The following is a 23,256-nucleotide window of genomic DNA, read 5'->3' as shown; positions in this document are numbered from 1 at the left end:
GTTTATATGTCCCCTCCTTTATTGACTGCTTGTTTGAAATTGTATACATTGTTTTTAAATGACCAGGGCACTAGGATCCTTGAATATTTGTTAATTTGTAGAATTTTGATTAGTCTTTTAAAAGTATTCAATTGAATGTTAGTTGAACCTAAGAATTTTTTTTAATATAATTTTTTATTTTTTATAAACATATATTTTTATCCCCAGGGGTACAGGTCTGTGAATCACCACCAGGTTTACACACTTCACAGCACTCACCAAAGCACATACCCTCCCCAATGTCCATAATACCACCCCCTTCTCCCAAACCCCCTCCCCCCAGCAACCCTCAGTTTGTTTTGTGAGATTAAGAGTCACTTATGGTTTGTCTCCCTCCCAATCCCATCTTCTTTCATTTATTCTTCTCGTACCCACTTAAGCCCTCATGTTGCAACACCACTTCCTCATATCAGGGAGATCATATGATAGTTGTCTTTCTCCACCTGACTTATTTCGCTAAGCATGATATGCTCTAGTTCCATCCATGTTGTCGCAAATGGCAAGATTTCATTTCTTTTGATGGCTGCATAGTATTCCATTGTGTATATATACCACATCTTCTTGATCCATTCATCTGTTGATGGACATCTAGGTTCTTTCCATAGTTTGGCTATTGTGGACATTGCTGCTATAAACATTCGAGTACACGTGCCCCTTTGGATCACTACGTTTGTATCTTTAGGGTAAATACCCAATAGTGCAATTGCTGGGTCATAGGGCAGTTCTATTTTCAACATTTTGAGGAACCTCCATGCTGTTTTCCAGAGAGGTTGCACCAGCTTGCATTCCCACCAACTGTGTAGGAGGGTTCCCCTTTCTCCGCATCCTCGCCAGCATCTGTCATTTCCTGACTTGTTGATTTTAGCCATTCTGACTGGTGTGAGGTGATATCGCATTGTGGTTTTGAACCTAAGAATTTTTAAGCTGAAACAATTTTTTCAAAATCCTCTCTTCCTATGCTATTCTTTTATAGGTGAAACAGAATTTAATGAGCTTATATAGTTTCTATCACTCTTGGTTTGAAGTTAGGGAATAATAGCTTTTATTCTTCCCTGTTGGTTTTGGGATGTTAAAGCCCGTATAGAGGAGCTTGGCTGCCTCCAGTCCATAGAGCATGTGACTCTTGGTCTCAGGGTTATGAGTTCAAGCCCCATATTTAAAAAAGAAAAAAAAAAGTCTGTATAAACTGGTTCTGTTTTTCTCATTCAGAGATGATACTGCTGATTTGCAACCTTGGTTATTCGGTTAAACACGTGGCCGTAGCTATAAAATAATACAGTTTAATTCTGAAATCCTTTCCATGTAGTTAGCATTAACCAGTATCTAGGAAAATCACCTTCTGAAAATGGTATTTTTCAGTCAAAATTGTCTGCTTTCCCAGTTGCCCATCTCTTCGTGATTATCAAAGGGCAGGATCAGACCTTGACATTGTCCTGCATAGCCTTCCTTGTGAATTTTCAGTATTCGAGGAAGCCACCCCTGACAGCAGTTCAGAATGTGTGATCTTTTGAGCTGCTAAAAGATGTTATCCCCCTGTATGTTTGCCATGAGCGCATCCACGGAGTTAAAATCTAAAAGCAGTTATTTTGTTAACGCTCAGATTAGATCTTTAATTAAGCTTTCATCCCCACTAGCACAGACAACAATGTCAAACATGTAAGCCCCAGGAGAAACCCAGCTCATTCCACAGGCTCGCATCTTTCAGTCCTTTGTGAAGAAACTTAAAAATAATGCTCTTGTGAGAATTTCATAAGGGCGTGTTGACTATCTAATTGTAAGCTTAGAAGCTTCGTTTAATTTGATTATAGATTCTAATTATGACCCAAGTTAAGACAATAAACCTATTCGTTTAGGGGATTTAGATCAAGAGCTTGTTTTTATCAATTGGATTTTATCTTACTTCATGTTATCCATATGAAAAAGCTTGGTCATTTACAGAACTAAATGGTAAATAAGTAAAACATGTAATTTTCTTGTTGTGATTGACAGTTGATTGTCTGTAAGGATAAGATGTTAGAGTAAAGGACTGCTAAATGTATAACAGAATTTGTATCCATGTGACTTTTACAAATTTATTTATTTATTTATTTATTTATTTGTTTGTTTATTTCGTAGGCTCATTCATTTATTTCCGATCCCATCAATCTCCAAGAGTGGCCAAGCTTGGAAGTCCTGTTCTTACAAAAGCCCTCACTGCCTCTACCCCATGTCAGGTAACCAGTTACTGGAACTTCCATCAGCCATTCTGTGTTTGTAAACTGTTGTAAACTATTACTTGGGCCAGTAAATGACTGCTTTGTTTTACTGCCATTTTCATGATGAACTGAGAGATTTACACAGACTATCAGCACGAAATGTCATGTCCTTCCAAAAGACCATTTGCAGTCTATGACTTAAATGGTTCTTTTGTGGGGCCTATTAAAGAATATTTCTTTCATTTTGTATTCTTTCCAAATAGTCCTTCCAGTAATCCAAAGCTGTGGGTACATGTTGCCAAAGCTGCTGATTGTTTTGGCCAACAGTGTTAATTGAGTAAAATAAAACAAGCCGAGCAAGTGCTTGCTGAAGGGAAGATGAAAGCACAAATAAAGAGAAAGAACTGCGTGCAGAACAAATAATGACATCTTCTGAAATTTTATGTCTTCAGTTAGTCTTTGTATGCCAAGTAAACACAGAGCAGGCGACACGTGCTCAGTCCGTTTCACCAGCGTGAGAGAGAAGAGGGCAGAGAAGGACTTCGGAGTCTGACAGACCTGGTTCTGATCTCCGTTCTGCCACAGACTCTGTACTCTCTTCGAGACTCTGTGTCCACACTGGCAGTGTAATATTAGAGTACCTTTTTTCACCTGGCTGTGAGGATTATCTGACAAAGTATCTGGCACATAGTAGGTGTTCACTAAACAGAATTCCTTTATTTTCTGTAGAACTAACACCTACACTTCGACGTTTCTGTTCAGCTTGCTTTGTTTTCTATCCTTTGGAGCATTCCAGCAAGCCTCCAGGCCCTCAGGATTGCAGTTTAATTTTTGTAGTTATCAGAAGACCGCGCAGATCGATACTGCTGCACACCAATTCGTCTCCTGTAAATGTGGGGGTACAGGAGTTTATTCTGGCATTCCTGCTGACAAATTACATATTGTTCAGAGGAATAAATCTAATTATGTGTTCAACTTGATATAAATCTGAATGGGAGTGCTCAGATCTCTTAATGGATTGTCCTCTCTCTCGTTTTTTTCCCTTGTTATTTCTCTGTGGGGATTACATGTAAAATAACTGCCTGGACTCCACTTCGCCCACAGGCATTCTACCTTCGCTTTGTTTCGCTATGTGATAGATACAGATTTTTTTTTTTTTTTGAGAACTCCTGAGGCATTGACTCGCTCTGTAAAAGTACTTTACAAGCTTACTTAGCCTTAATTCAAGGTCCTACACCAAAGGGCTGGGATCACCGTTGTTATATACATAAGGCATTGGATACTAAACAATAAAATGTATTAATTCTACTTGTTCTGTGGAAGTCTGAAAGCAAACATTAAGAGCTTATTGAAATTCCCGAGATTCAGGGAGGAAATCATATACATTTTTTCTTTTGAAAGATTATCCACATTTTCCATTGATGTGTGCTGGTAGCCATTAATCTGTGATCATTGGGATTATGTTTCAACAGTTGGTTGTTTCCACTTGGAAGCATTTTTCTCTGTTGTCGCTTAGGAGTTTAGCGCTTGTGGGGCCTCAGTGAAAGCCATGGACAGTTTGGACACTTGCTGATTTATTTCTCAGAACCAGTACTCAATCTCCCAAGGCCTCGAATGCTGAGTTTGTGGTTTGTCTTGCTTTTTAGAAAAGTAAGAGTGTTTCAGGGAGCCATTCCAGACTGCTAGAAGAGGTTTTTTTCCCTGCCTTTATCTGTATCTGCTTGAATGTTAGTACTTTTGAGTTAGAAGGATGGATATTTGCGTTACTTTATAATACTTTTGGTCTAGGAAGTGGAACTAGACAATTAGAGAAGGTTGTCTGTAGCCTGAGATACACATAGCTTAATGTCTTTCCCAAAGGGGTATTCTAAGAATGTAGTATTACTTTTTTACAAGTCTGTGGTACTGTGTGATACTTTCTTTCATAAAAGTTACGGAATAAACAAACCAAATTCTTCTTGAATTATCAGCAGTCCAGCCAATCTTCCTAGTTGGAACATATTGATAATACTTCTATTTGTGGAATAGCAGATGTTAGTCATTATAAAATGGTGAAGTTAGGCAGGGACATACCGAAGCTGTGTGCTTTGATATGATTAAAGTCTTCATTTTATGAAATTACATTTTTTCCCTACATAATCATACGAAACTAATGCATTTCAGAACCCTTTTTTGAAAGGACTTTAAAACCGGGAAGCTTTCTTTTGAGTCTCCTCTTCTAACAACAGGTTAGTAGAGTCATTTTGCATGAATTATCTTGTGTCTTATGTATAACCAGCACATGGCTTCAACACGTGCAAACTTTCCTACATCCACTCCTTGCTTAAGAAGTGGACTCTAATTTAAAGACTTCAAAAGTCCCTTCAGTCACTGTTGGAAACTTGGCGTTTTCCCATGGAATAGCCAGGAGATAGGACAAACAGAACACATGGAGGCCAGAAGCTACTATTTCTTATTGGTGTTGAAATGCTGTTACTGTTTTGAATTAACTAGGAAATATCAAATATGAAGGAGATTTATGGTAGGTATTAATACTTTCTGAGTTCTCCTATTTGAGTTACTATATAAAATTACTTTTGGGGGTGGCACCTGGGTGGCTCAGTGGGTTAAAGCCTCTGCCTTCAGCTCAGGTCATGATCCTAGGGTCCTGGGATCGAGCCCCACATCGGGCTCTCTGCTCAGCCAGGGGCCCACTTTCCCCTCTCTCTGCCTGCCTCTCTGCCTGTTTGTGATCTCTCTGTCAAATAAATAAATAAAATCTTTAAAAAAATTACTTTTGGGGCTTCACGATTAATTAAAGACAGGATGATTGATATTACAAAGCTCCTGTTTTCGAAGCTAGTTTGCATACTTGTCTACTTTAAAAACACTTCCCCCACTTGCTTTGCACTTGTTTTAATAGTCTTTAATTTTAAAAATATCATAAAATTTTTAAAAAAGTGAATGAGTTTTTCAGGGAAAAGATAGATGAAGCAAGAGATGGGTTGGTTCCACAAATGAAGCTTATTAGAGCCAGGCTACACATTTGAACTAAGTTTTCCAGCAACCAGTAGAGATGGATGAATCATCATTTAGTTTAGATCTAAGGCAGTAAAAATAAGAAAACAAAGCAAAAATAGTTCTTGTGAGAATTCTTTCCTGAGTACATACAGTGATAACAATGTAAACATTCTTGCTCTGACTCGGCACACACATACTGCTTACCTGCTCTGTGTGGACCACAGCCCGCAATTCTGAGAATACAACAGAGACAACCGAAGTATGTTTGTCCTAATGAAATGTCGATTTTAGGGATTCTGATGGCAATTCAGTGTTAAAGTGCTCTGAGAGAGTGGGTACAGGATAACAATAATAATCCACTTACAACAATTCTCAACAAATTTTCAAAGGCCATGTCTTATAACGTTCCCCAAGTGAACTCATGTCAATGAGAAATTCAGTAAAAAAAAAAAAAAAAAAGAAACAAACAAACAAAAAATGATGGAGTGGGACTTGCAACTCACACTTTGTCCCTGATTGTTTTGTTCAATCCAAGCGTAGATGTTAAAGTAGGGCATGGATTCTAGAGGAAGTAACAGTGTATGGGGGAAAGGCTGAGCCGGTACCCTCTCCACCTGCGCTTGAGCAAAACATATGGAGGCTAATCATTTAAATGGAAATAACATATTTTACTGAAGATTTGAAACTTCTAATTAAGCTTATTCAGATGAAGAATAGACAGGCAAACACGTAATTATGACTAGGATTAGAGAAATCACTATGGTAATGTGGAGGATGTGTGTGATGAATGATCCCCACTCAACATGGACTTAGTCCCAGCTGAATTTTGAGGAGCTACATATATATCATCTTTTCTCTCTCTCTCTTTTTTTTAACTATTTTTTTTCTACGTCTTGAAGATAAAACAGGTGTTGCACATACTAGACAGGGTCCTTTGTGAGGCAGAAAAAGCAGAAGTAGCTGAGCATTTGTAATACAGCTGAGAAAGAGCTTGAAGATCTGGCTAAGAGATAGGGGAGCAGTTGGAAAAAGAACTGTAGGAAAGTTGAGGCAAGATACAGAACCTTTGAAGAGTTAGAGTTGCAGCTGGACACAGACCAACTTCGAATGAAACAGAAATAGGAAGAAATTATTTTCAACTTGTAAATAATGCCCTGGAAGGTCATTCACAGAGTTAAATATCAGAGAGCCCAATTACTCCTTTGTAGACCTGGGCTCTCACTCCTCTGGGCTACTTCATGGGGTGATGTAGGAACAGAAGGGCAAATGGTGTGACCAGGGCCATCACACTTTCCAGACTATTCACCTATACTCAGAACTATTAGTATACCACCTGAAAAGCTGTCCTTTCCTTCTGTAATAAAAATGAATTATTGGGTATTTTATTTTTTATTTTTAAAGATTTTATTTAGAGGAGAGCACAAAGAGAGAGAGGGAAAAGGAGATGTAGAAGCAGACTCCCCTCTGAGCAAGGAGCCTGATGCAGGGCTTGATCCCAGGACCCTGGGATCATGACCTGAGCTGAAAGCAGACGCTTAACTGACTGAGTTATCCAGGAGCCCTGACTGGGTGTTTAAAAAAATAATAAAAATAATGAAGTCGAAAATACAGTTTAAACTCATAGAATAGTCTAAGCTTCATTTTCTTTTTCTCTCCAATTTGCAATTAAAGTAACTGCTTTGTGGAAAGCTTTTTTAACCACACAACATTGTTTTGATACAATAATTCATTGTCTGTATAAAACATGTCTTAGTGAAAAACCAAAAGAAGTAACACCAAGCCTTTAATATTAACATTGATCTGGCTAGTTTTTAATGAATCGGGCATGAATCACAAAAATAATTTCCTTTTGACTGGTAAGTGGTAAATACAATTTAAATGGTTGGTGTAGTGTTAACATACCTGTTTTATAGTTCTGTGTAATAGAATTTTCTGCGGTAATGGAAGTTTTTCTCTGCTGTGTCCAATATGGTAGCCACTAACTGCATATAGCTTTTGAGCACGTAATGTGTAATGAGTATAACTGAGGAACTGGATTTTTCATTTGGTTTCATTTTAATTAATTTACATGTAAATAGCCACATGATTATTACACCTTTGCCACTATACATATTATAGTTAATTGTTCCCTTTTCATTTCATTCTCCCCCCCAAAACTCTAGCGTCCCTAAAGACACCTAATACTTTGTACCTTTTCTGACACGGAGCAGCTTCCTTCATGCTCTCTGGGAGAGTTTACAGGTGTTCACTATCAGTGCTGATGCTAATAGTTCTGTTGATCGCTCCCTTCTTCTTTTTTAAAAAACACCTATTAACTGAAAACCTATTAAACAAACTGCTTTAATAGACTCTGTGAGGAATTCATGACACACCTCGTGCTCTTGGGTTCCTGGCTTCGCGTTCTCTGGCGTGCGGCAGATCGAGAGCTGCAGAGGTTGCATGCTTGACAATAGTCTCTGTGAAACCACAGCTGTGTTAGTGACTTTGTTCAGTGAGTTCACCCTTACCAATATTAAATTTGAAAACAGCTAAGCTGAAGAGTTCTTAATGGTCTACGATGCCAACTCTGCTAACGCGGTAAATTAAATATAAATCTTAAGCTCTGAGCCTATTTAATATGGATCCCATTGGTATTTACTCTTAATACGCTATTAAAATACATTAACACTGGTGATGTACTGAATGACAGTTTGACAGCTTGATAGTCTGATGGGGCTTGTGTATCTCTTGTACTACTAAGGTTAAAGCTCTGGTTTGCATATTTACAAGCTTGGAACGTGCTGAAACTCTAGCAGGGATCTAACATTTAATTCTGGTTGAGGAACCTAAATAATCCCTTCCCATAGGATCTAATCAGACACTTCCATTAGACTTTTCATTCCTCAGTTACCTGTCTTGCTTATCAGAGTTTAGGGGAGTGTGTTAGTAAAGTCTAAAATGAAGTGGACAGAATTTTCTTGATGAAGTGGTGTCAGTTAAATAGATAGACTAAAAGAACGTGTGCCACATTGGAACAGAGGATGTTTGCTCTTTTAAGCTAGACAACGTTTTAAAAGTGCATTTAAAAATTATTTGACTTCATGGGTGCCTGGGTGACTCAGCCAGTTTGATTCTGGCTCAGGTCATCATCTCAGGATCATGAAATCAAGCCCTTTGTTGGGCTCCATGCTCAGTGGGGAGTCTACTTGAGATCCTTTATCTTTCTCTCTGCCCCACATCCTGCTCACACTCTCTCTCAAATCTGTTAATTAATTGTGTCATTGATTGATTGATTGTGTTAAAATTAGTCACCATAAAATATGTCCTTAGTTTTTGATGCGGTGTTTCAAGAGTCATTGTTTATGTACGATACCCAGTGCTCCATGCAATACCTCCCCTCCTTAATACCCACCACAAGGCTCACCCTCAGTTTGTTTCTCAGAGTCCACAGTCTCTCATGGTTCGTCTCCCCCTCCGATTTCCCCCAAATCACTTTTCCTTTCCTTCTCCTAATGTCTTCCTTTTTATTCCTTATGTTCCACAAGTAAGTGAAACCATATGATAATTGACTTTCTCTGCGTGACTTATTTCACTCAGCATAATCTCCTCCAGTCCCATCTATGTTGATGCAAAAGTTGGGTATTCATCCTTTCTGATGACTGAGTAATATTCCATTGTATATATGGACCATATTTTCTTTATCTGTTCATCTGCTGAAGGGCATCTCGACTCTTTCCACAGTTTGGCTCTTTTGAACATTGCTACTATGAACTTTGAGGTACATATGGCCTGTCTTTTCACTACATCTGTGTCATTGGGGTAAATACCAGTGCAGTTGCTGGGTCATAGGGTAGCTCTATTTTTAATTTTTTGAGGAACCTCCATACTGTTTTCCAAAGTGGTTGCACCAACTTATATTCCTACCAAAATGTAAGAGGGTTCCCTTTTCTCCGCATCCTGTCCCAACATTTGCTGTTTCCTGCCTTGTTAATCTTTGCCATTCTAACTGGTGTGAGATGGTATCTCAATGTGGTTTTGACTTGAATCTCCCTGATGGCTAATGATGATGAACATTTTTTTATGTGTCTGCTAGCCATTTGTATGTCTTCATTGGAGAAGTGTCTTTTCATGTCATCTGCCCATTTTTTGACATGATTATCTGTTTTCTGGGTATTGAGTTTGTGAAGTTCTTTATAGATCTTGGATATTAGCCCTTTGTCTGTAGTGTCATTCGCAAATGTCTTCTCCCATTCCGTGGATTGCCTCTTTGTTTTGTTGACTGTTTCCAATGCTGTGCAGTTATTTAAAAGAAAAAAAAAGTTTTTTTGACTTGAATTTCCACCAAAATTGGTACCAAGCATAAAATAAATGGGGGAGACTGTAGATGCACTAGTATCTGTCCATGTAACAAAACTAGCAGTGAAGGAAAAATCCCAAGAATCTAAAATACAGTGCAGGTGAAAAGGAATCACTTTGAATCCCAAGAAAAAGATTTTACTTCTGAGAGGCCTCATCTCTGAATTGTGTTTCCTTAGAGAGTCCTAATGCTGCACTTTTCAAAGACATCATGAGAAGGCTATGTGTCCGAACTTGTTTTTAAGGTGATTTTGTAGACATATTTTATAGAGTGAATCATCCAGCCATTGTGGGAATGAATCCCTGCCTCTCACAGTATCTGATACTTAGTAAATGCTCAGTAAATATTGCTTTAATAAATGAGACTCCTGAATTTCATGCTTCAGCTATTGCTGTCAGCACTTAAAATAATTCTTTACTTTTTTTTTTTTTAACTCATTTAGTTAAGTGCTCAAACACTTAGATTGTCATCCCTGATAATGACTAAGAGGTGAAATGATCACACCCCCCCCCCAGGTTGTTTTCTTACTTAAATTATGAACCAACAGTTTTATTTGAGTTCCCAAGTTTTTTGATAGTGTCCCCAAGAGAGGGAATTAATGAAAAGTACTCAGTACAGTTTTCTTTTACCTGAGAAAAAAATTTTTCAGGAAAATATCATTATTATTATTTTTTGGTTTGATGTTTGAGACATCAAAGAGAGTATATAAGTAAAACCCAATTTTTGTATACTAAGAATATGTAACTCCCCAGATTTATAAGAAGCAAGAGAGAAAGGCCCTTCCATAGAAGGAAAGACCATAGAAACTAATGTGGAAGCAGACTGGTACCACCCATGGTGTGAACAAATACGTGTTATGTGTCCTCAGTGCTGACATCCCATTTCTTAGACCTCTTGATGGCATGTGTTAAAAATACCAGTCAGTAGAGCCGCCTTGAGCCTTTTCTTTAAGGGGAGAATGCAAAGGCAGGCAAAAGACATACTTAGCATATTCTGGCTTGCATATTTGGAAGAAAGGAGACTTGAGATTATATATATATATGAAGATTTTATTGATTTATTTGAGAGAGAATGAGTGAGAAGAGAGCATGAGAGAGGAAAAGGTCAGAGGGAGAAACAGACTCCCCAAGGAGCTGGGAGCTCGATGCTGGATTGATCCTGGAAGTCCAGGATCCTGACCTGAGCCGAAGGCAGTCACTCAACCAACTGAGCCACCCAGGCACCCAAGATTATATTTAACAGCAGAATGATTTGTGGTATTTTTAATGATAGAAAAGCTGTTGGAGACCGGCAAATGAAATATTCATGTCATTCAAAAACATTTCCAACAGGTGCGATTTTGGTATCATTTGTCCCAGCATTCACATCTCTCGGTTTTTACAAGAACATCCCTGGATGGGGATTTGCAAAAGCAAGGTGATCTCATTGGAATCTCCAAATCTCAGTGGACACAAGCAAAAATCAGTCTCCTTGTGAAGGCTGGAGAATCTACTCTACCTTTTCAGGTAAGCAAGCACATAAGAAATGAATACAGCTCAACAGAAGATGCTAACTCAATACTATTTTTCTTAGAGAACAATGTAACACATATATAGCACATATTTCCCATAGATTGATCAGATATTGAAAAAAACAAGCACATTCACAGTCCGAGATGAGGACAGATGTTACACTGAGCGCTCAGAAATTATAATTTTTTCATTTTAGAGTTCTGAATTTAATTATATAGAAGGAATTGCGTGGACACTTAGCAAAATTGGAGATAAGAATCGAATAGGAGGAAGAGAAAACAATCGAATAGGATGGCAGAGAGAAAAGTAATTTAATAAGAAAATGTTTATTTTTTAAGTGAGAATGGCAGATTATATAAGATGGTGAAAAAACCTGGCTTGCACTCTGCTTGCCTTTTAGTTCTGATGCCTTATTTTCTGCTGCCCATTAATACCAAGATTTTGTATCAATCTTTTCTGTCATTTTCTTGGCTCATAATAAAAGGAGACAACTGTAGATAATCAAATTGGTGCCCAAACTTCCATCCTCCTGGATATGGCCTTCCTCTGGATGACAACTGAAAAGAGAGATTTTAGAAACTAGATTGGATGATAGAATATAGCAGAAAACACAGCCTTTGGAGTTAGGTGGTCTGAATTCTGATCTCTGCTCAGCGCATGGGTTACTAAGTGACTCCAAATTATATTTTTGAGCTTCACATTTCCCTATCTGTGAAAACCACGGAGATACTAAAAGCAATGCTTCAGGGGAGTCTGAGTATTAAAGGTATAGCTAAAATGGTGGCCATAAACATGGGCTCTGGAGTCTGGGGTTCAAGCCAGGTTGTGTCATCATGGGGAAGTTGCTTAATCCCTATGCACTTGTTACTTCTTCTGTTAAATAGGAGGGGAGGGTCATTGTTGGGGGTTAGGAGCCCTCATGGTAATATTCCTCATTGGCCCTCATCTCTGAACAAGTTCAGATAAATATAGAAGTCAAACAACAAAATATTTTAGAGGAGATGCTTTTAGAATCTGCATCCATATGCAGAATACAGAGATTTTTCCAGAAAGCAGTGAACTATGCCAGAGAAATCCAGGACTCACATGTTGGGGGGAAACCTATGACTATTAGCCAGAGCTGTTGTCAGAGTTTAAGTGTCCAAGAGTGGGAGTTATTCTTCTAACATCACTAATCAGTTATATCCTCCTGTCTATGGGAGAGAGTGAGGTCAATTATAGCAGTGTTTCTGCAGGGGGAAGTTCCTGCCCATTAGAAGTAGGAGGAGTAGAGAATAAATATGGACTCTTGTCAGTATTCTTTTCTTTCTAGAACTGTTGTGAAGGTTGGAAAATTTATATATGTAAACCACATAAGTAAAGATAGTCTGGCATAGAGTGAACACACAAAGTTAACTCTTATTATTGCTGTGATTATCAATTGGACATTATCTGGGAATAGTAGACACTCAGTAAATATTAGTATTCTTTATTTTGAAAACGAGTCTCCTCTTGACCAGAACTCTCGGCTCAGTCATTAGAAGCTATGTCACTCAGGTCTCTTAAACTCCCTGATTTTCAAGGATCACATTTATGAATCTGTTCCCATATCTAATGGACAAAAGTACTGTGAATCTAGTAACTCTTAATAGGACAACAGTAAAGGCCAGTTATGGGATCACATAAGTGCCAATCTCCATTACATGTGACAGGACAAAAATAATCAGAACAGTCTGTTCTCTTGTTTCATTTATTTATATTCTGTACGATGTGATTTTCATTAGGTTTGCTTTTAGTTAGAATGAAACTTACCATGAAGTTCTTTCTCAGTCCATTGTTAATTCCCATTACTGGAAATTAAACAGAATGTCCTTCTCCACACAAAAAACCTGCATGTGAATAATCATTCATGATTTCCTTGTAATTACCCAAACTTAGAAACATTCCAAGATGTTCTTCAGTAGGTGAATGGATAAATACACTGTGTTCCCTCCAGAAAATGGAATATCATTCCGTGCTAAAAATAAATGAGCTATCAAGTCATGAAAAGACATGGGGGATCCTCAGGTCCATATTACTAAATGAGAGCAGCAAACCTGAAAAGGCTACTGTCTCCCTCAGTGCACCTATATGGCATTCCAGAAAAGGCAAAACTAGGAAGACAATTAAAAGATCAGTGGTTGCCAAGTCTGGGGGTGCTGGGAAACAGGAGGGATGAACAGATAGAGCAGAGAGGATTTTTAAGGCAGTAAAAATACTCTGTATGATAATATGATGATGGATAAATGTTATACGTCGGTCCAAGTACACAGAATGTTCAACATCAAGAAGGGACCATAATGTAGACAGTGGACTTTGGGTGATTATGAGGTTCATCATTTATAACTCATGTCCCACTGTGGTGGGAGATTGTTTGTTTGTTTTTTGTTTTTCTCAGAGGCTGGGGGGTGGAGGGAGAGGTAGAGAGAATCCTGAGCAGGCTTAAGCCTAGTGCACAGCCTGATGCGGGTCTCGATCTCACGACCCTGAGATCATGACCTGAGCTGAAATCAAGAGTCAGATGCTCAACCAGGGAGCCACCCAGGCACCTTGGGAGATGTTGATAACGAGGAAGCTGTGCATATGATGGGGCAGAAGGTACAGGAGAAAACGACACCTTCTCCTCAGTTTTGCAGTGAACCTAAAATTGTTCTAAGAGTCTTAATGAAAAACAAAACTAAACCAGATTGTCTCCTGTTAGAACCAGTTATTTAAGAAACGTTTTGGGTTGAAACACATGCCGTTCCTGTCTGGGCCTGCAGGCCCTCATTAACCGATCACCATTACTGAAGGGATTGAGCACGGAGCCCTTTTCTTTTCCCTTTATTTAGCATTTCTTCCTCGGGGTTCTGTTTTGAGTTTTGCTTTGTTTTGCTGTGAAAAGTGAGCCTGATCTTTATTATCTGGGGCATATGAACTGGTTTGTAGGGTGACTAGTGGTTTGATAGGATTTTGTAATTGGGCAGCAGTGGATTTGTTATGTTTTTGGATTTGTGATGAATGGTTCTGGGTTCTTGCTAGATCTTCTTTTGCCCCAGAGGACCGTTTAGTCTCTGCCTCTGTCCTCCTTAATTCCGTTACTTGCCTCAGTATATTTTAGAAACTGCAAGTAGAAAAGAGTAAGAATTTCCTCCGATTTCATCAAGAAGCCCATTGTAGGTCCACAATCTCTAACCAACAATTTGGAAAGTTAAAATTTGGAGAATGGTAAGCTTTTGAAAAACAATTTGGAGGCAAAACTTAACCTCCCCTGCACCTGTGTGATGTGTTCAGGCCGCTCGTTCCGTGAGATGCTGGATTAGAGAGTGCCGCTTCTGGAATACACACGCTAAGTGGTAGATGGACATTCTCAACTCTGAACTAGTCAAATTTCAAAACCCAGCTGGCCCCAGAGGCTTTGGGAAGGGATGCGGTCCCGTGTCCACATTCTGGAGTGAATCAGTCCCGAATTTATGTACACACACACGTACACGCTACATAAATACACACAGTCACATGTACACATGGTAGATTTTATTACATTATTATTACATATATATTAAATATTTCAAACAAGTAGAAAATACAGAGGCAGCTCTCCTGTATTTGTACCTCAGAATGAACTGTGAGCATTCTGCTTGCTTATAACATGATACCTGTTTGCATATGAAGATACAGCTTTTGTTCTCTTTGCACCCATTTCTATTCCTTTTCTTGTCCTCTGCTGGGAAAAAAAAATTGCAGATCTTATGTTGGCTTTAGCCTGATTTCTGTAAATGCTTATTGGGAAACGTGGAATTCTGCGTGAGGATTCTAGCTAGAATTCTAGCTAGGTGCAATTCTCCTTTATTCTTTTAGCCACAATTCCAACAGATACTGTACCTATAAATAGTCACTTTAGCTTTTTAAAATATTCAGATATTTAAAGTTTACATTCTTGGGAAGGGGCTTCTTTGCCACTTTAGTAGACTGAGTCCTTTAAGAGTTACCTGAGTCATCCGTGGACTGTCCTTCAAAGTGACTGAACTCTGAACGTACATATACAGCCTCTCTCAATCCAAACACTGGAAATGAGAAAGGCATCAACCCATATGACCTCTGTGTCCCCTTGTAGCCATGAACTCTTGATGCAGTGTCGTCCTTTTGATGTCTCTTGTAGACCTCCCAAATCGCTTTGAGTTTCTTAGGAAATAAACATCCTTAGGTAGGTAGGGCTTTTTTCCCTCCCTGGTGGAAAAGGATAAGGCTTCCTCTTTATTCCATAAGAACAGCAAATTAATACCATTTCCATAGTGTCTCCCTTTCCTGTATGTTTTTTTATGGAAAGAATATAAGTCAAGTAGTTAATAGTGTTCTTTTTAATCTGTTTTAACTTGGCTCGCTCATTGGATATGTTGAGTTTTTAAAGACAGGTACTCCTTTTCAATTTCTTCTTCCTCTAATTGCTGTTCTTAGTTTTACTATCTAAAGGTGGTTCTTTTTCTGAATACTGTCCATTGATTTCCAGCTGATGTACTTTTTTCAGGTTTCCTATTAATATGTAATTGTATCATATTTTAGACTTCATTTTGAAAAGACTCTTTTGTGAAATTTTCCACAATGATGGATACCGTGTTCATTCTTTATCAGTCAATGATATAAATCAATAACAATTTCCTGACATTATTTGAAGATTCAGTGAAGGGCAAGATTTATAATACAATAGTAAAAGCTGGTGTAGTCTCTATGAAGTTACAACCTCCTCAGCCTTCTTAATTTAGGGCTGCACTGAATATTGTTCTACCAGACAGCTCTGGTCTGTAGCATCTGCTAAAGGCCAGTTAGCTTTTCATTTTATTCTACCAGCGCAATGCAGCCTAATCCTTAATGGCTCTGGTTACCTATCTCGTTTATGAGATAGATGACCTTTAACCAGTTACTTCACCTCTGAAGCTTCTGTTTCTTTTGCTTTAACATGAGAATGAAAATAGCACATCTTCACAGGGTTAGAACAAATGAATGTGCTTCGTATGCAGTAAGCTTTAAATAATGTTTGTGATTGCTCTTATTATTGATTCCATCATTCAAAAATTACTGTATTCCTATTTATCTTATATTATCTACTTTCCCCATTGCCTCTTAGATTTCTTTTTTGTTGTTGCTGTTCTTACTCCTTTTTTTTAAAAACAAGATAACAACCAAAATCTAAATGTGCTAGTTGAGTATTTCTCTGGAAAGGCTTACCTTGGTTTTTCAGATATACAAAGTAATCACTGGAATATAACCAACATTTCTTTAAGTTGTTTGGTTCCTGAAAGCAAAAATTAGAAATGATTTTGCTTTTCCAGGGATTAATATGATATCACTGAATAATACAAATATCAGCAAGATCCTAAGCAGTAGTTTTAGAAGGGGGAGACTTTTGCATATAACTTAGAATTTAAATTCTCAGTTTTTCTTGAGAATCTTAAAAAATGAGGTTTTCACTTCTCCTTCATTCGTGGTTGAAATACCCATGGTTGGGGCGCCTGGGTGGCTCAGTGGGTTAAGCCGCTGCCTTCGGCTCGGGTCATGATCTCAGGGTCCTGGGATCGAGTCCCGCATCGGGCTCTCTGCTCAGCAGGGAGCCTGCTTCCTCCTCTCTCTCTCTCTCTCTGCCGGCCTCTCTGCCTACTTGTGATCTCTCTCTGTCAAATAAATAAATAAAATCTTTAAAAGAAAAAAAAAAGAAATACTCATGGTTGAAACATGTAAACTGCGTGAACTCTTTCTCACTTACTGATTATTAATTGGTCCTGTATTTCCCGAAGGAAAACTGCCTTTGGTCACAGATCAAAGGATCGACTTAGTTGAAACAAGCAATAAAAAACAGAAATAGCCAAGATGATTCTGGAATCATTTGATAGTAGTATTTACAGATATAAGATACATTTTTAAAGGAAGTGACCATTTTTCTTTTTAAATTTGGAAGACTTTAATTCATGGTAGAGTTATAATTTTTCATTTTAGAATTCTGAATTTAATAATATGGAAGTAAACAAGGTGTACATGACCCAATGTGATTTTTATTTGGCTTTGGATGTAGTTTTATATTAACATTTTAATATGAATATTTGAAAGTCTAGTGGTTCCCTTCAGACAAAATGATATAACCATATTTTACAGACCTGTTCCACAATTCTATTTCAACTTCTGCCAGGGTCCCAACCACTTCATGTACTTCTTTATTTTTTTTTTTAAGATTTTATTTATTTATTTGACAGAGAGAAAGATCGCAAGTAGGCAGAGAGGCAGACAGAAAGAGAGGGAGAAGCAGGTTCCCCGTGCAGCAGAGAGCCTGATGCGGGGCTTGATTCTAGGACCCTGAGATCATGACCTGAGCTGAAGGCAGAGGCTTAACCCACTGAGCCACCCAGGTGCCCCATGTACCTACCTCTCTAGATGCACAGAAAAGTGTCCAAGCATTCTTTCCCCCCAACTCTTTTTAGAAGTTGTTTAGGTTTCCAGTATGGTGGTTAATAAAGGCTTGTCTAATGAGTCTGAAGAAAAAAGCATTTGTATTTTAATTGACTTCAGTCGAGGATGATTTCTAGTAATGGATGAAAGGAAAAATCTTTTAAAATTAAAGCTGTCCAGAATAGATTACTATAACTTAATGGTGCTAATAAACATAATATTGTTTTTCAATTACAGTGTCTGTAGATGCTTTGTCAAAATCCTTCCTTAAAAGCTATTGTTATTTCTGCCTTATGTTTGAAGACCAAGTGCCTTAATTGGTTAAGACTCTACAAAAAAAAAGTTCTAATAAATTTAAAAATCATTAAAATTATACATATATCTCATCAAAAATTGCAGATAAGGTAACAGTCTCTCCTGACCTCTTTCACCTCTTATTATAGTCTTTATCTTGAGGTTAGTATAGACATTGGTTCATTTTTACTTCTGAATCCTATTCTATTTATGTAATGTGTATGTATGTACCACTATATCTAGAAATTGAAACCATTGTGTTTTTAGCCCAAGTAGTATCTGATCGTAAACTTTTTTCTGTAATTTTTCACTCAGAAACACATATTGAGATTCTGTCCATATTAGCAAATAGAGGTATTATTTTTAACTGGATTGGTTACCCATCGTCTGTGTAACTATTTTTTTTTGATTGATGTTTAAATTGTTTCCATTTATTTGCTATTAAAACCAACATTGAAGTAAACATTCTGGACAGGTTTTCCCATATATGCTGATGAATGTGTCTCTAGCATAAATGCTGAGAAGTGGGTTTAATTTTACTGTTAGTCACCATGCAGTACATCATTAGTTTTTGATGTAGTGCTCCATGATTCATCGTTTGCGTGTAACACCCAGTGCTCCATGCAGTACGTGTCCACCCAACTGCCCACCCCTCACTCCTCAGTTTGTTTTCCGTAGTCCATAGTCTCTCTTGGTTTATCTCCCTTCTGATTTCCCCTCCTTCATTTTCCCCTTCCTTCTCCTAATGTCCTCCATGCTATTTTTCTCTTTAATAGATAACATCGAATTGCCCTCCAACCGGGCTGCACCAGTTCTTGCTTTCAGGTTGTTGTATCTATTACTATTACTTCATTTACCATTCTCTTAAAATCCTATACTCCTATGCATGGGAGGAAAATATATTCTCTTATGGTTTCTGGCTGGGTCTGAAAATTAAACTAGTAAAGCAGATTGAAGGAGAAAGTGTATAAAATTATTTAATACAAGGCTTACATGACAGTGGAGCCTTAACGAGGACATAAAGACCAGTTAATAAAGAAACAGTTAATCCTAAGCTTTTTCATGCAATGTTCAATGAAGAACAGACAGTCATGGGAAGATATGATGGGGTAAAGAGTATGAGCGAAGTGTGATCAACTGGGAGAAACTTTCCTAAATTCCTCCAGCTTGAAATACTGATTATGCCAAGGTGCACCATATTTTGGGGTTAGCATGTCTCAAAACCCATCATCCTATAGCACCGCTAGTTTCTCGTCCATGTGCTGCTAAAGCAAGCATTGCACTCAGTGTTCTAAAAATACCATGCACGTCCACATCTCCTTGCTTTTTGCTTGTAATGTTCCCAGCTTCTCTAACAAAATCTGAAGTGGCAGTTACAGCTGAGGAGTTATTATTAGGTAATTAGTTATTGGTTGTTAGGTAATTCATATTTTTACCAACTTTTTTTTTCAACTTTTGTCTCAAATTCTTAGCAGAAATAAGGAAGTGTTTTTCTTTGATTCTCATAGTATCTTAAACATATCTCTTTGTATAGCACTTGTGATGTAGTTTAGCTGTTAATGTGTCATACCAAGTAAATCAAAAGGTCTTTGGGATCTGAGGTCCTCTCTTTTAAGACCGAGATGCACAGCCTACAGTGTCCTGGACAGGTGGTCCTGCTACATGTCTTTGACTTCAGACAAAATTTCTCTCTCTCTCTCTTTTTTAAGATGGTATATTAACAATGTAATAATGTGATTAACAAGAAAGAAAGCAAATTATATCAGTCATTATTCAGAGTATTAGAATAAATTACACAGAAGTAGATGCCTCTGAGTGCTTTAACTTATGAATATTATTAACCACTGTATGTGAATACTGATTCTGTGCTTTCCTTTACCAAGTAGGTTTCTGTATATATACATAATATATATTAGTATTTAAATATTCTGATATGAAAATGAATCATTGCCTCAAGCAGACCCATTATGAATGAATTAATATCTCAACTAAATTGAGTTGTAAACCACACAGTTGATTACCCCAAAGAGCTAATTTTAAATGCATGTGACTCTTAATGGCTCCAATGGGAAGGCAACTCTTCAGGAGTGATGAATGTTTCAACTTTTATTTGAAACCAGGTTACCTAAGACATTAAGGTTACAAAAGATGCTGTCAAAGCTGCTGTGACTTTATAAATTTATAATTTGAACATTCTGGTCAAAACAGTGTTCTAAAATTAGACTGCAAGGTGGGACAGATGCAAATGAGCTTCTCCACAAAGTATAGGATTGTAAGACATCTATGGTGTATTTTTAATAATTTTTTTTGTAATTATAGTTGATTTTGGAAGCTACTGTTTTATCATCAAATGATACTGTTGCTCTAGATGACATCAGTATATCCCAAGAATGTGAAATTTCCAATAAGTCACTTCCAGGTACCGGCATACTAAAGAAAGGTAAGTTTTTTCTTGTGGCCACTGAAGTTTTAAACATTGAAATAATGAGTTCCTCCTGATACCAAAATTTAAAATATATTAGAGTTCTTCAGTAATATAGTCCATGAATAACTAATACCAGGATGTGGATTCTATCACATATCCTTGAAAACTAAAACATACTTTAAAAAATGTATATGTATATGTGTGTGTGTGTATATATATATAAGCTATATCACAGCTTAGGCCTTATAGACTTTTCCAATAATATTCAATGCCTGTGGCTAAAATTGTCACAGTTTTTTAGTTATAGGAAATATGAAAGAATTCTCATTATTTTGCATGTTTTAAAAACACTTCTATAAAAATGTAATTCTATTTTAATTTTATTTGGCACTTCTAATGAATATATAATGAAATTCATCTTCAGAATCACCTAGGAGTTCAAAAAACTTACTGTGTTTGGAAAAGTGACTTAAGGCCGGCCAAACATTTAAATCTTGATCCTAAAATTCTCTTTAAATTTAGAACATATATTTTCAAGTAACAGATGGAGTTTGGCCAGTTCTTTGACTAAATATTTTGTAGAGCATTTCAATTAAGAGGCCAAAAGATTGTCATAAAAATGAATCCCCGATAGTCAAATAGGCATTTTTGGAAAATCGAACCATTGTTTAGGTTCTGAGAATGGATTGCAACAGCGTGCACTGTGTCTGCAGTTACCTGTTATTTTAACATTGATTGATCTTTCCCTTTGACCACTCCTACCCTGGAGTCTGTTAGTAAATAGACAATGTTAAAGATTTTGCCTGAAAATGATCACATTTTATTTTTCTTTATATACATGAATGTTACTTGCATTTAGAAATCAGGCACGTTTTATAATCTGAAGTTATGTTTTATTAAAGAACAGTAACTGGAAAAGTTGAATTCTTACATAAGATAAATGCAGTAATTGAGGGTACTATAGCAGAAACAATTCTGGACTGAGAACTACATTGAAGAACTTCTAATTAGTAGTCTTTTAGTAAAGACCTCTTTCATTGGTGAGATTATATAATTCTCTATACTAACTTTATATTGTCCTATATATTTACTTTAGTCAGAATATGTGTTCTGAATAATAAACCATTCTAAGTTCTGTGTATGTGTGTGGTTCTGATAGACAGTGGGGAATGCAAAGCAGCAGATTTAATGATTGAGTTTTTTTTTTTTTTTTGTAATTTAAATGATTGAGTTTTTGAGGGTTAACCAGTGTTACCTTATTTCTGGTATTTAATTAAACATTTTTCTTCTCCTAATCAAATACTGCATCACCAGAATTGGAATAGCAGAAAGTTGACATTGAAGAGAATGTAACTGGAGGCAAGACTGTGGTTAAAAGTTTTAAATTATCACTAGAATCAATCTTAGCAGAAGTCTCTGAGAGAGCTTGATCTCATTTACAGAGAATTCTCTTCAGAAATTAAATCAAAACTCAATCTATGTGTGCTTTAATCTGAACTCCATCATTGTTGGGTAGAGCATAATTCTAATCAGACCAAAATTATATGAAGTTTTCCTGAAAGGTCAATTATTGTACACAAAGAGAGAGGGAAAAAAAAAGCTTTCTTACTGTTTTTGCAAATTTGGCCAGTAGGTCATTATAAGATCTTTGTAGAATTTAGTATTATCACCCAGCAGAAGTTTAGAATGGGACTGTAATAGGCTTTTAAAAAGTAAGCCAAATCCCACTGGTAATGAATTATGTTATACTTGTGGGGCAGAATGCCCAGAGATTCACCTAGACCCTGTGTTTGAATTAAGGCTATTGAAGGCTTTAATCAGTATGCAAATGGCTGTAAGATCTTCACAGTGCATTCCTAGTGCCTTCCATATACATTTGAAGCACCATACACAGGATGAAAAGAGAAAGTTATACTCTGATTTGGCTTTTTGATCTAGCTTCTGTGTCTCTAGCGTATTTAAAAACTAGTGTTCATAAAATAATTATGCATTCCATGTATTGAAGGGGAAGAGTATGTTTTATCCTCTCCGTCTCTTAATTTTGAAGGTGGATTTCTGTCACGTGAAGATGCAGGCTCTATTTCATCCAGCAGATCCTGTGATTTTCCATCTGACTGCTCAAATGGAACAGCTGAAGCCAGTTTTGGTGAGCCAGTACTTTAATTACTTAGTCCCTTTAGTACTTAGTCATTGGCTAAAATTTATGTGCACAGTGGTCCCCCCCCCCACCTTATCCACAGGGGATACATTCCAAGACCCCCAGTGGATGCCCAAAACCACAGGTAGTACCAAATCCAATGTACTTTATGTTTATTCCTATATATACATATCTGTGATAACACTTGATTTATAAGTTAGGAATGGTAAGAAATTAACAACAATAATAGAACAATTATAACAGTGTACTGTAATAAAAGTTATGTGAATGTAGTCTGTTTCTCAGAATATCTCATTGTACTTACTCTTCTTGTGATGATGTGAGTTGATAAAATGCCTGCTTGATTAGATGAAGTGAGATAAGCAAGTAGTTATTGTGACACAGTGGTGGCTACTGTTGACTTAAAAAAAAAAATGAACTCCAGTATGTTAATGTACAGTGTTATACTAGTTTCAGGTGTACAATACAGCAATTTAACACTTACTTACAACACTTGGTGCTCATTAGGACACGTGCACTCCTTAATTCCCATCACCTATTTCACTATCACTATTTCACACCCCCCATAACCATCAGTCTGTTCTCTGTAGTTGAGTGTGTTTCTTGTTTTATCTCTTTGTATTTTTCCCTTTGTTCATTTGTTTTGTTTCTTAAATTCCAAATATAAGTGAAATCATGTTATTTGACTTTCTCTGATTGAATTGTTTTGCATAACATTATACTCTGTAGCTTCATCCATATTATTGCAAATGCAAGATTTCATTCTTTTTTATGGCTGAATAATATTGTGTTAGTATCGCTAAACCACATCTTCTTTATCTACTCATCAATCGATGAATACTTGGGCTGCTTCATAACATGGCTAT

At 37.1% G+C, this 23,256-nt stretch overlaps 1 protein-coding gene across 1 annotated transcript in view; it reads left to right on the top strand.

Annotated features, from left to right (window-relative positions):
- MALRD1 (MAM and LDL receptor class A domain containing 1) overlaps nt 1-23,256 on the top strand; it is a 753,919-nt gene that overhangs the window by 85,284 nt on the left and 645,379 nt on the right. The window contains 4 exon segments of the mRNA XM_013058904.2: nt 2,155-2,252; nt 10,902-11,075; nt 20,127-20,247; nt 22,280-22,378. Coding sequence (XP_012914358.2) covers nt 2,155-2,252; nt 10,902-11,075; nt 20,127-20,247; nt 22,280-22,378 — 492 coding nt within the window.

This window comes from Mustela putorius, unplaced genomic scaffold (genome assembly GCF_011764305.1).
Source record: "Mustela putorius furo isolate JIRA1106 unplaced genomic scaffold, ASM1176430v1.1 tig00000827_pilon_pilon_pilon, whole genome shotgun sequence".
Taxonomy (NCBI): Eukaryota; Metazoa; Chordata; class Mammalia; order Carnivora; family Mustelidae; genus Mustela; species Mustela putorius.
The sequence above is the reverse complement of the archived record's forward strand: the minus strand, read 5'-3'. Positions and strand labels throughout refer to the sequence as shown.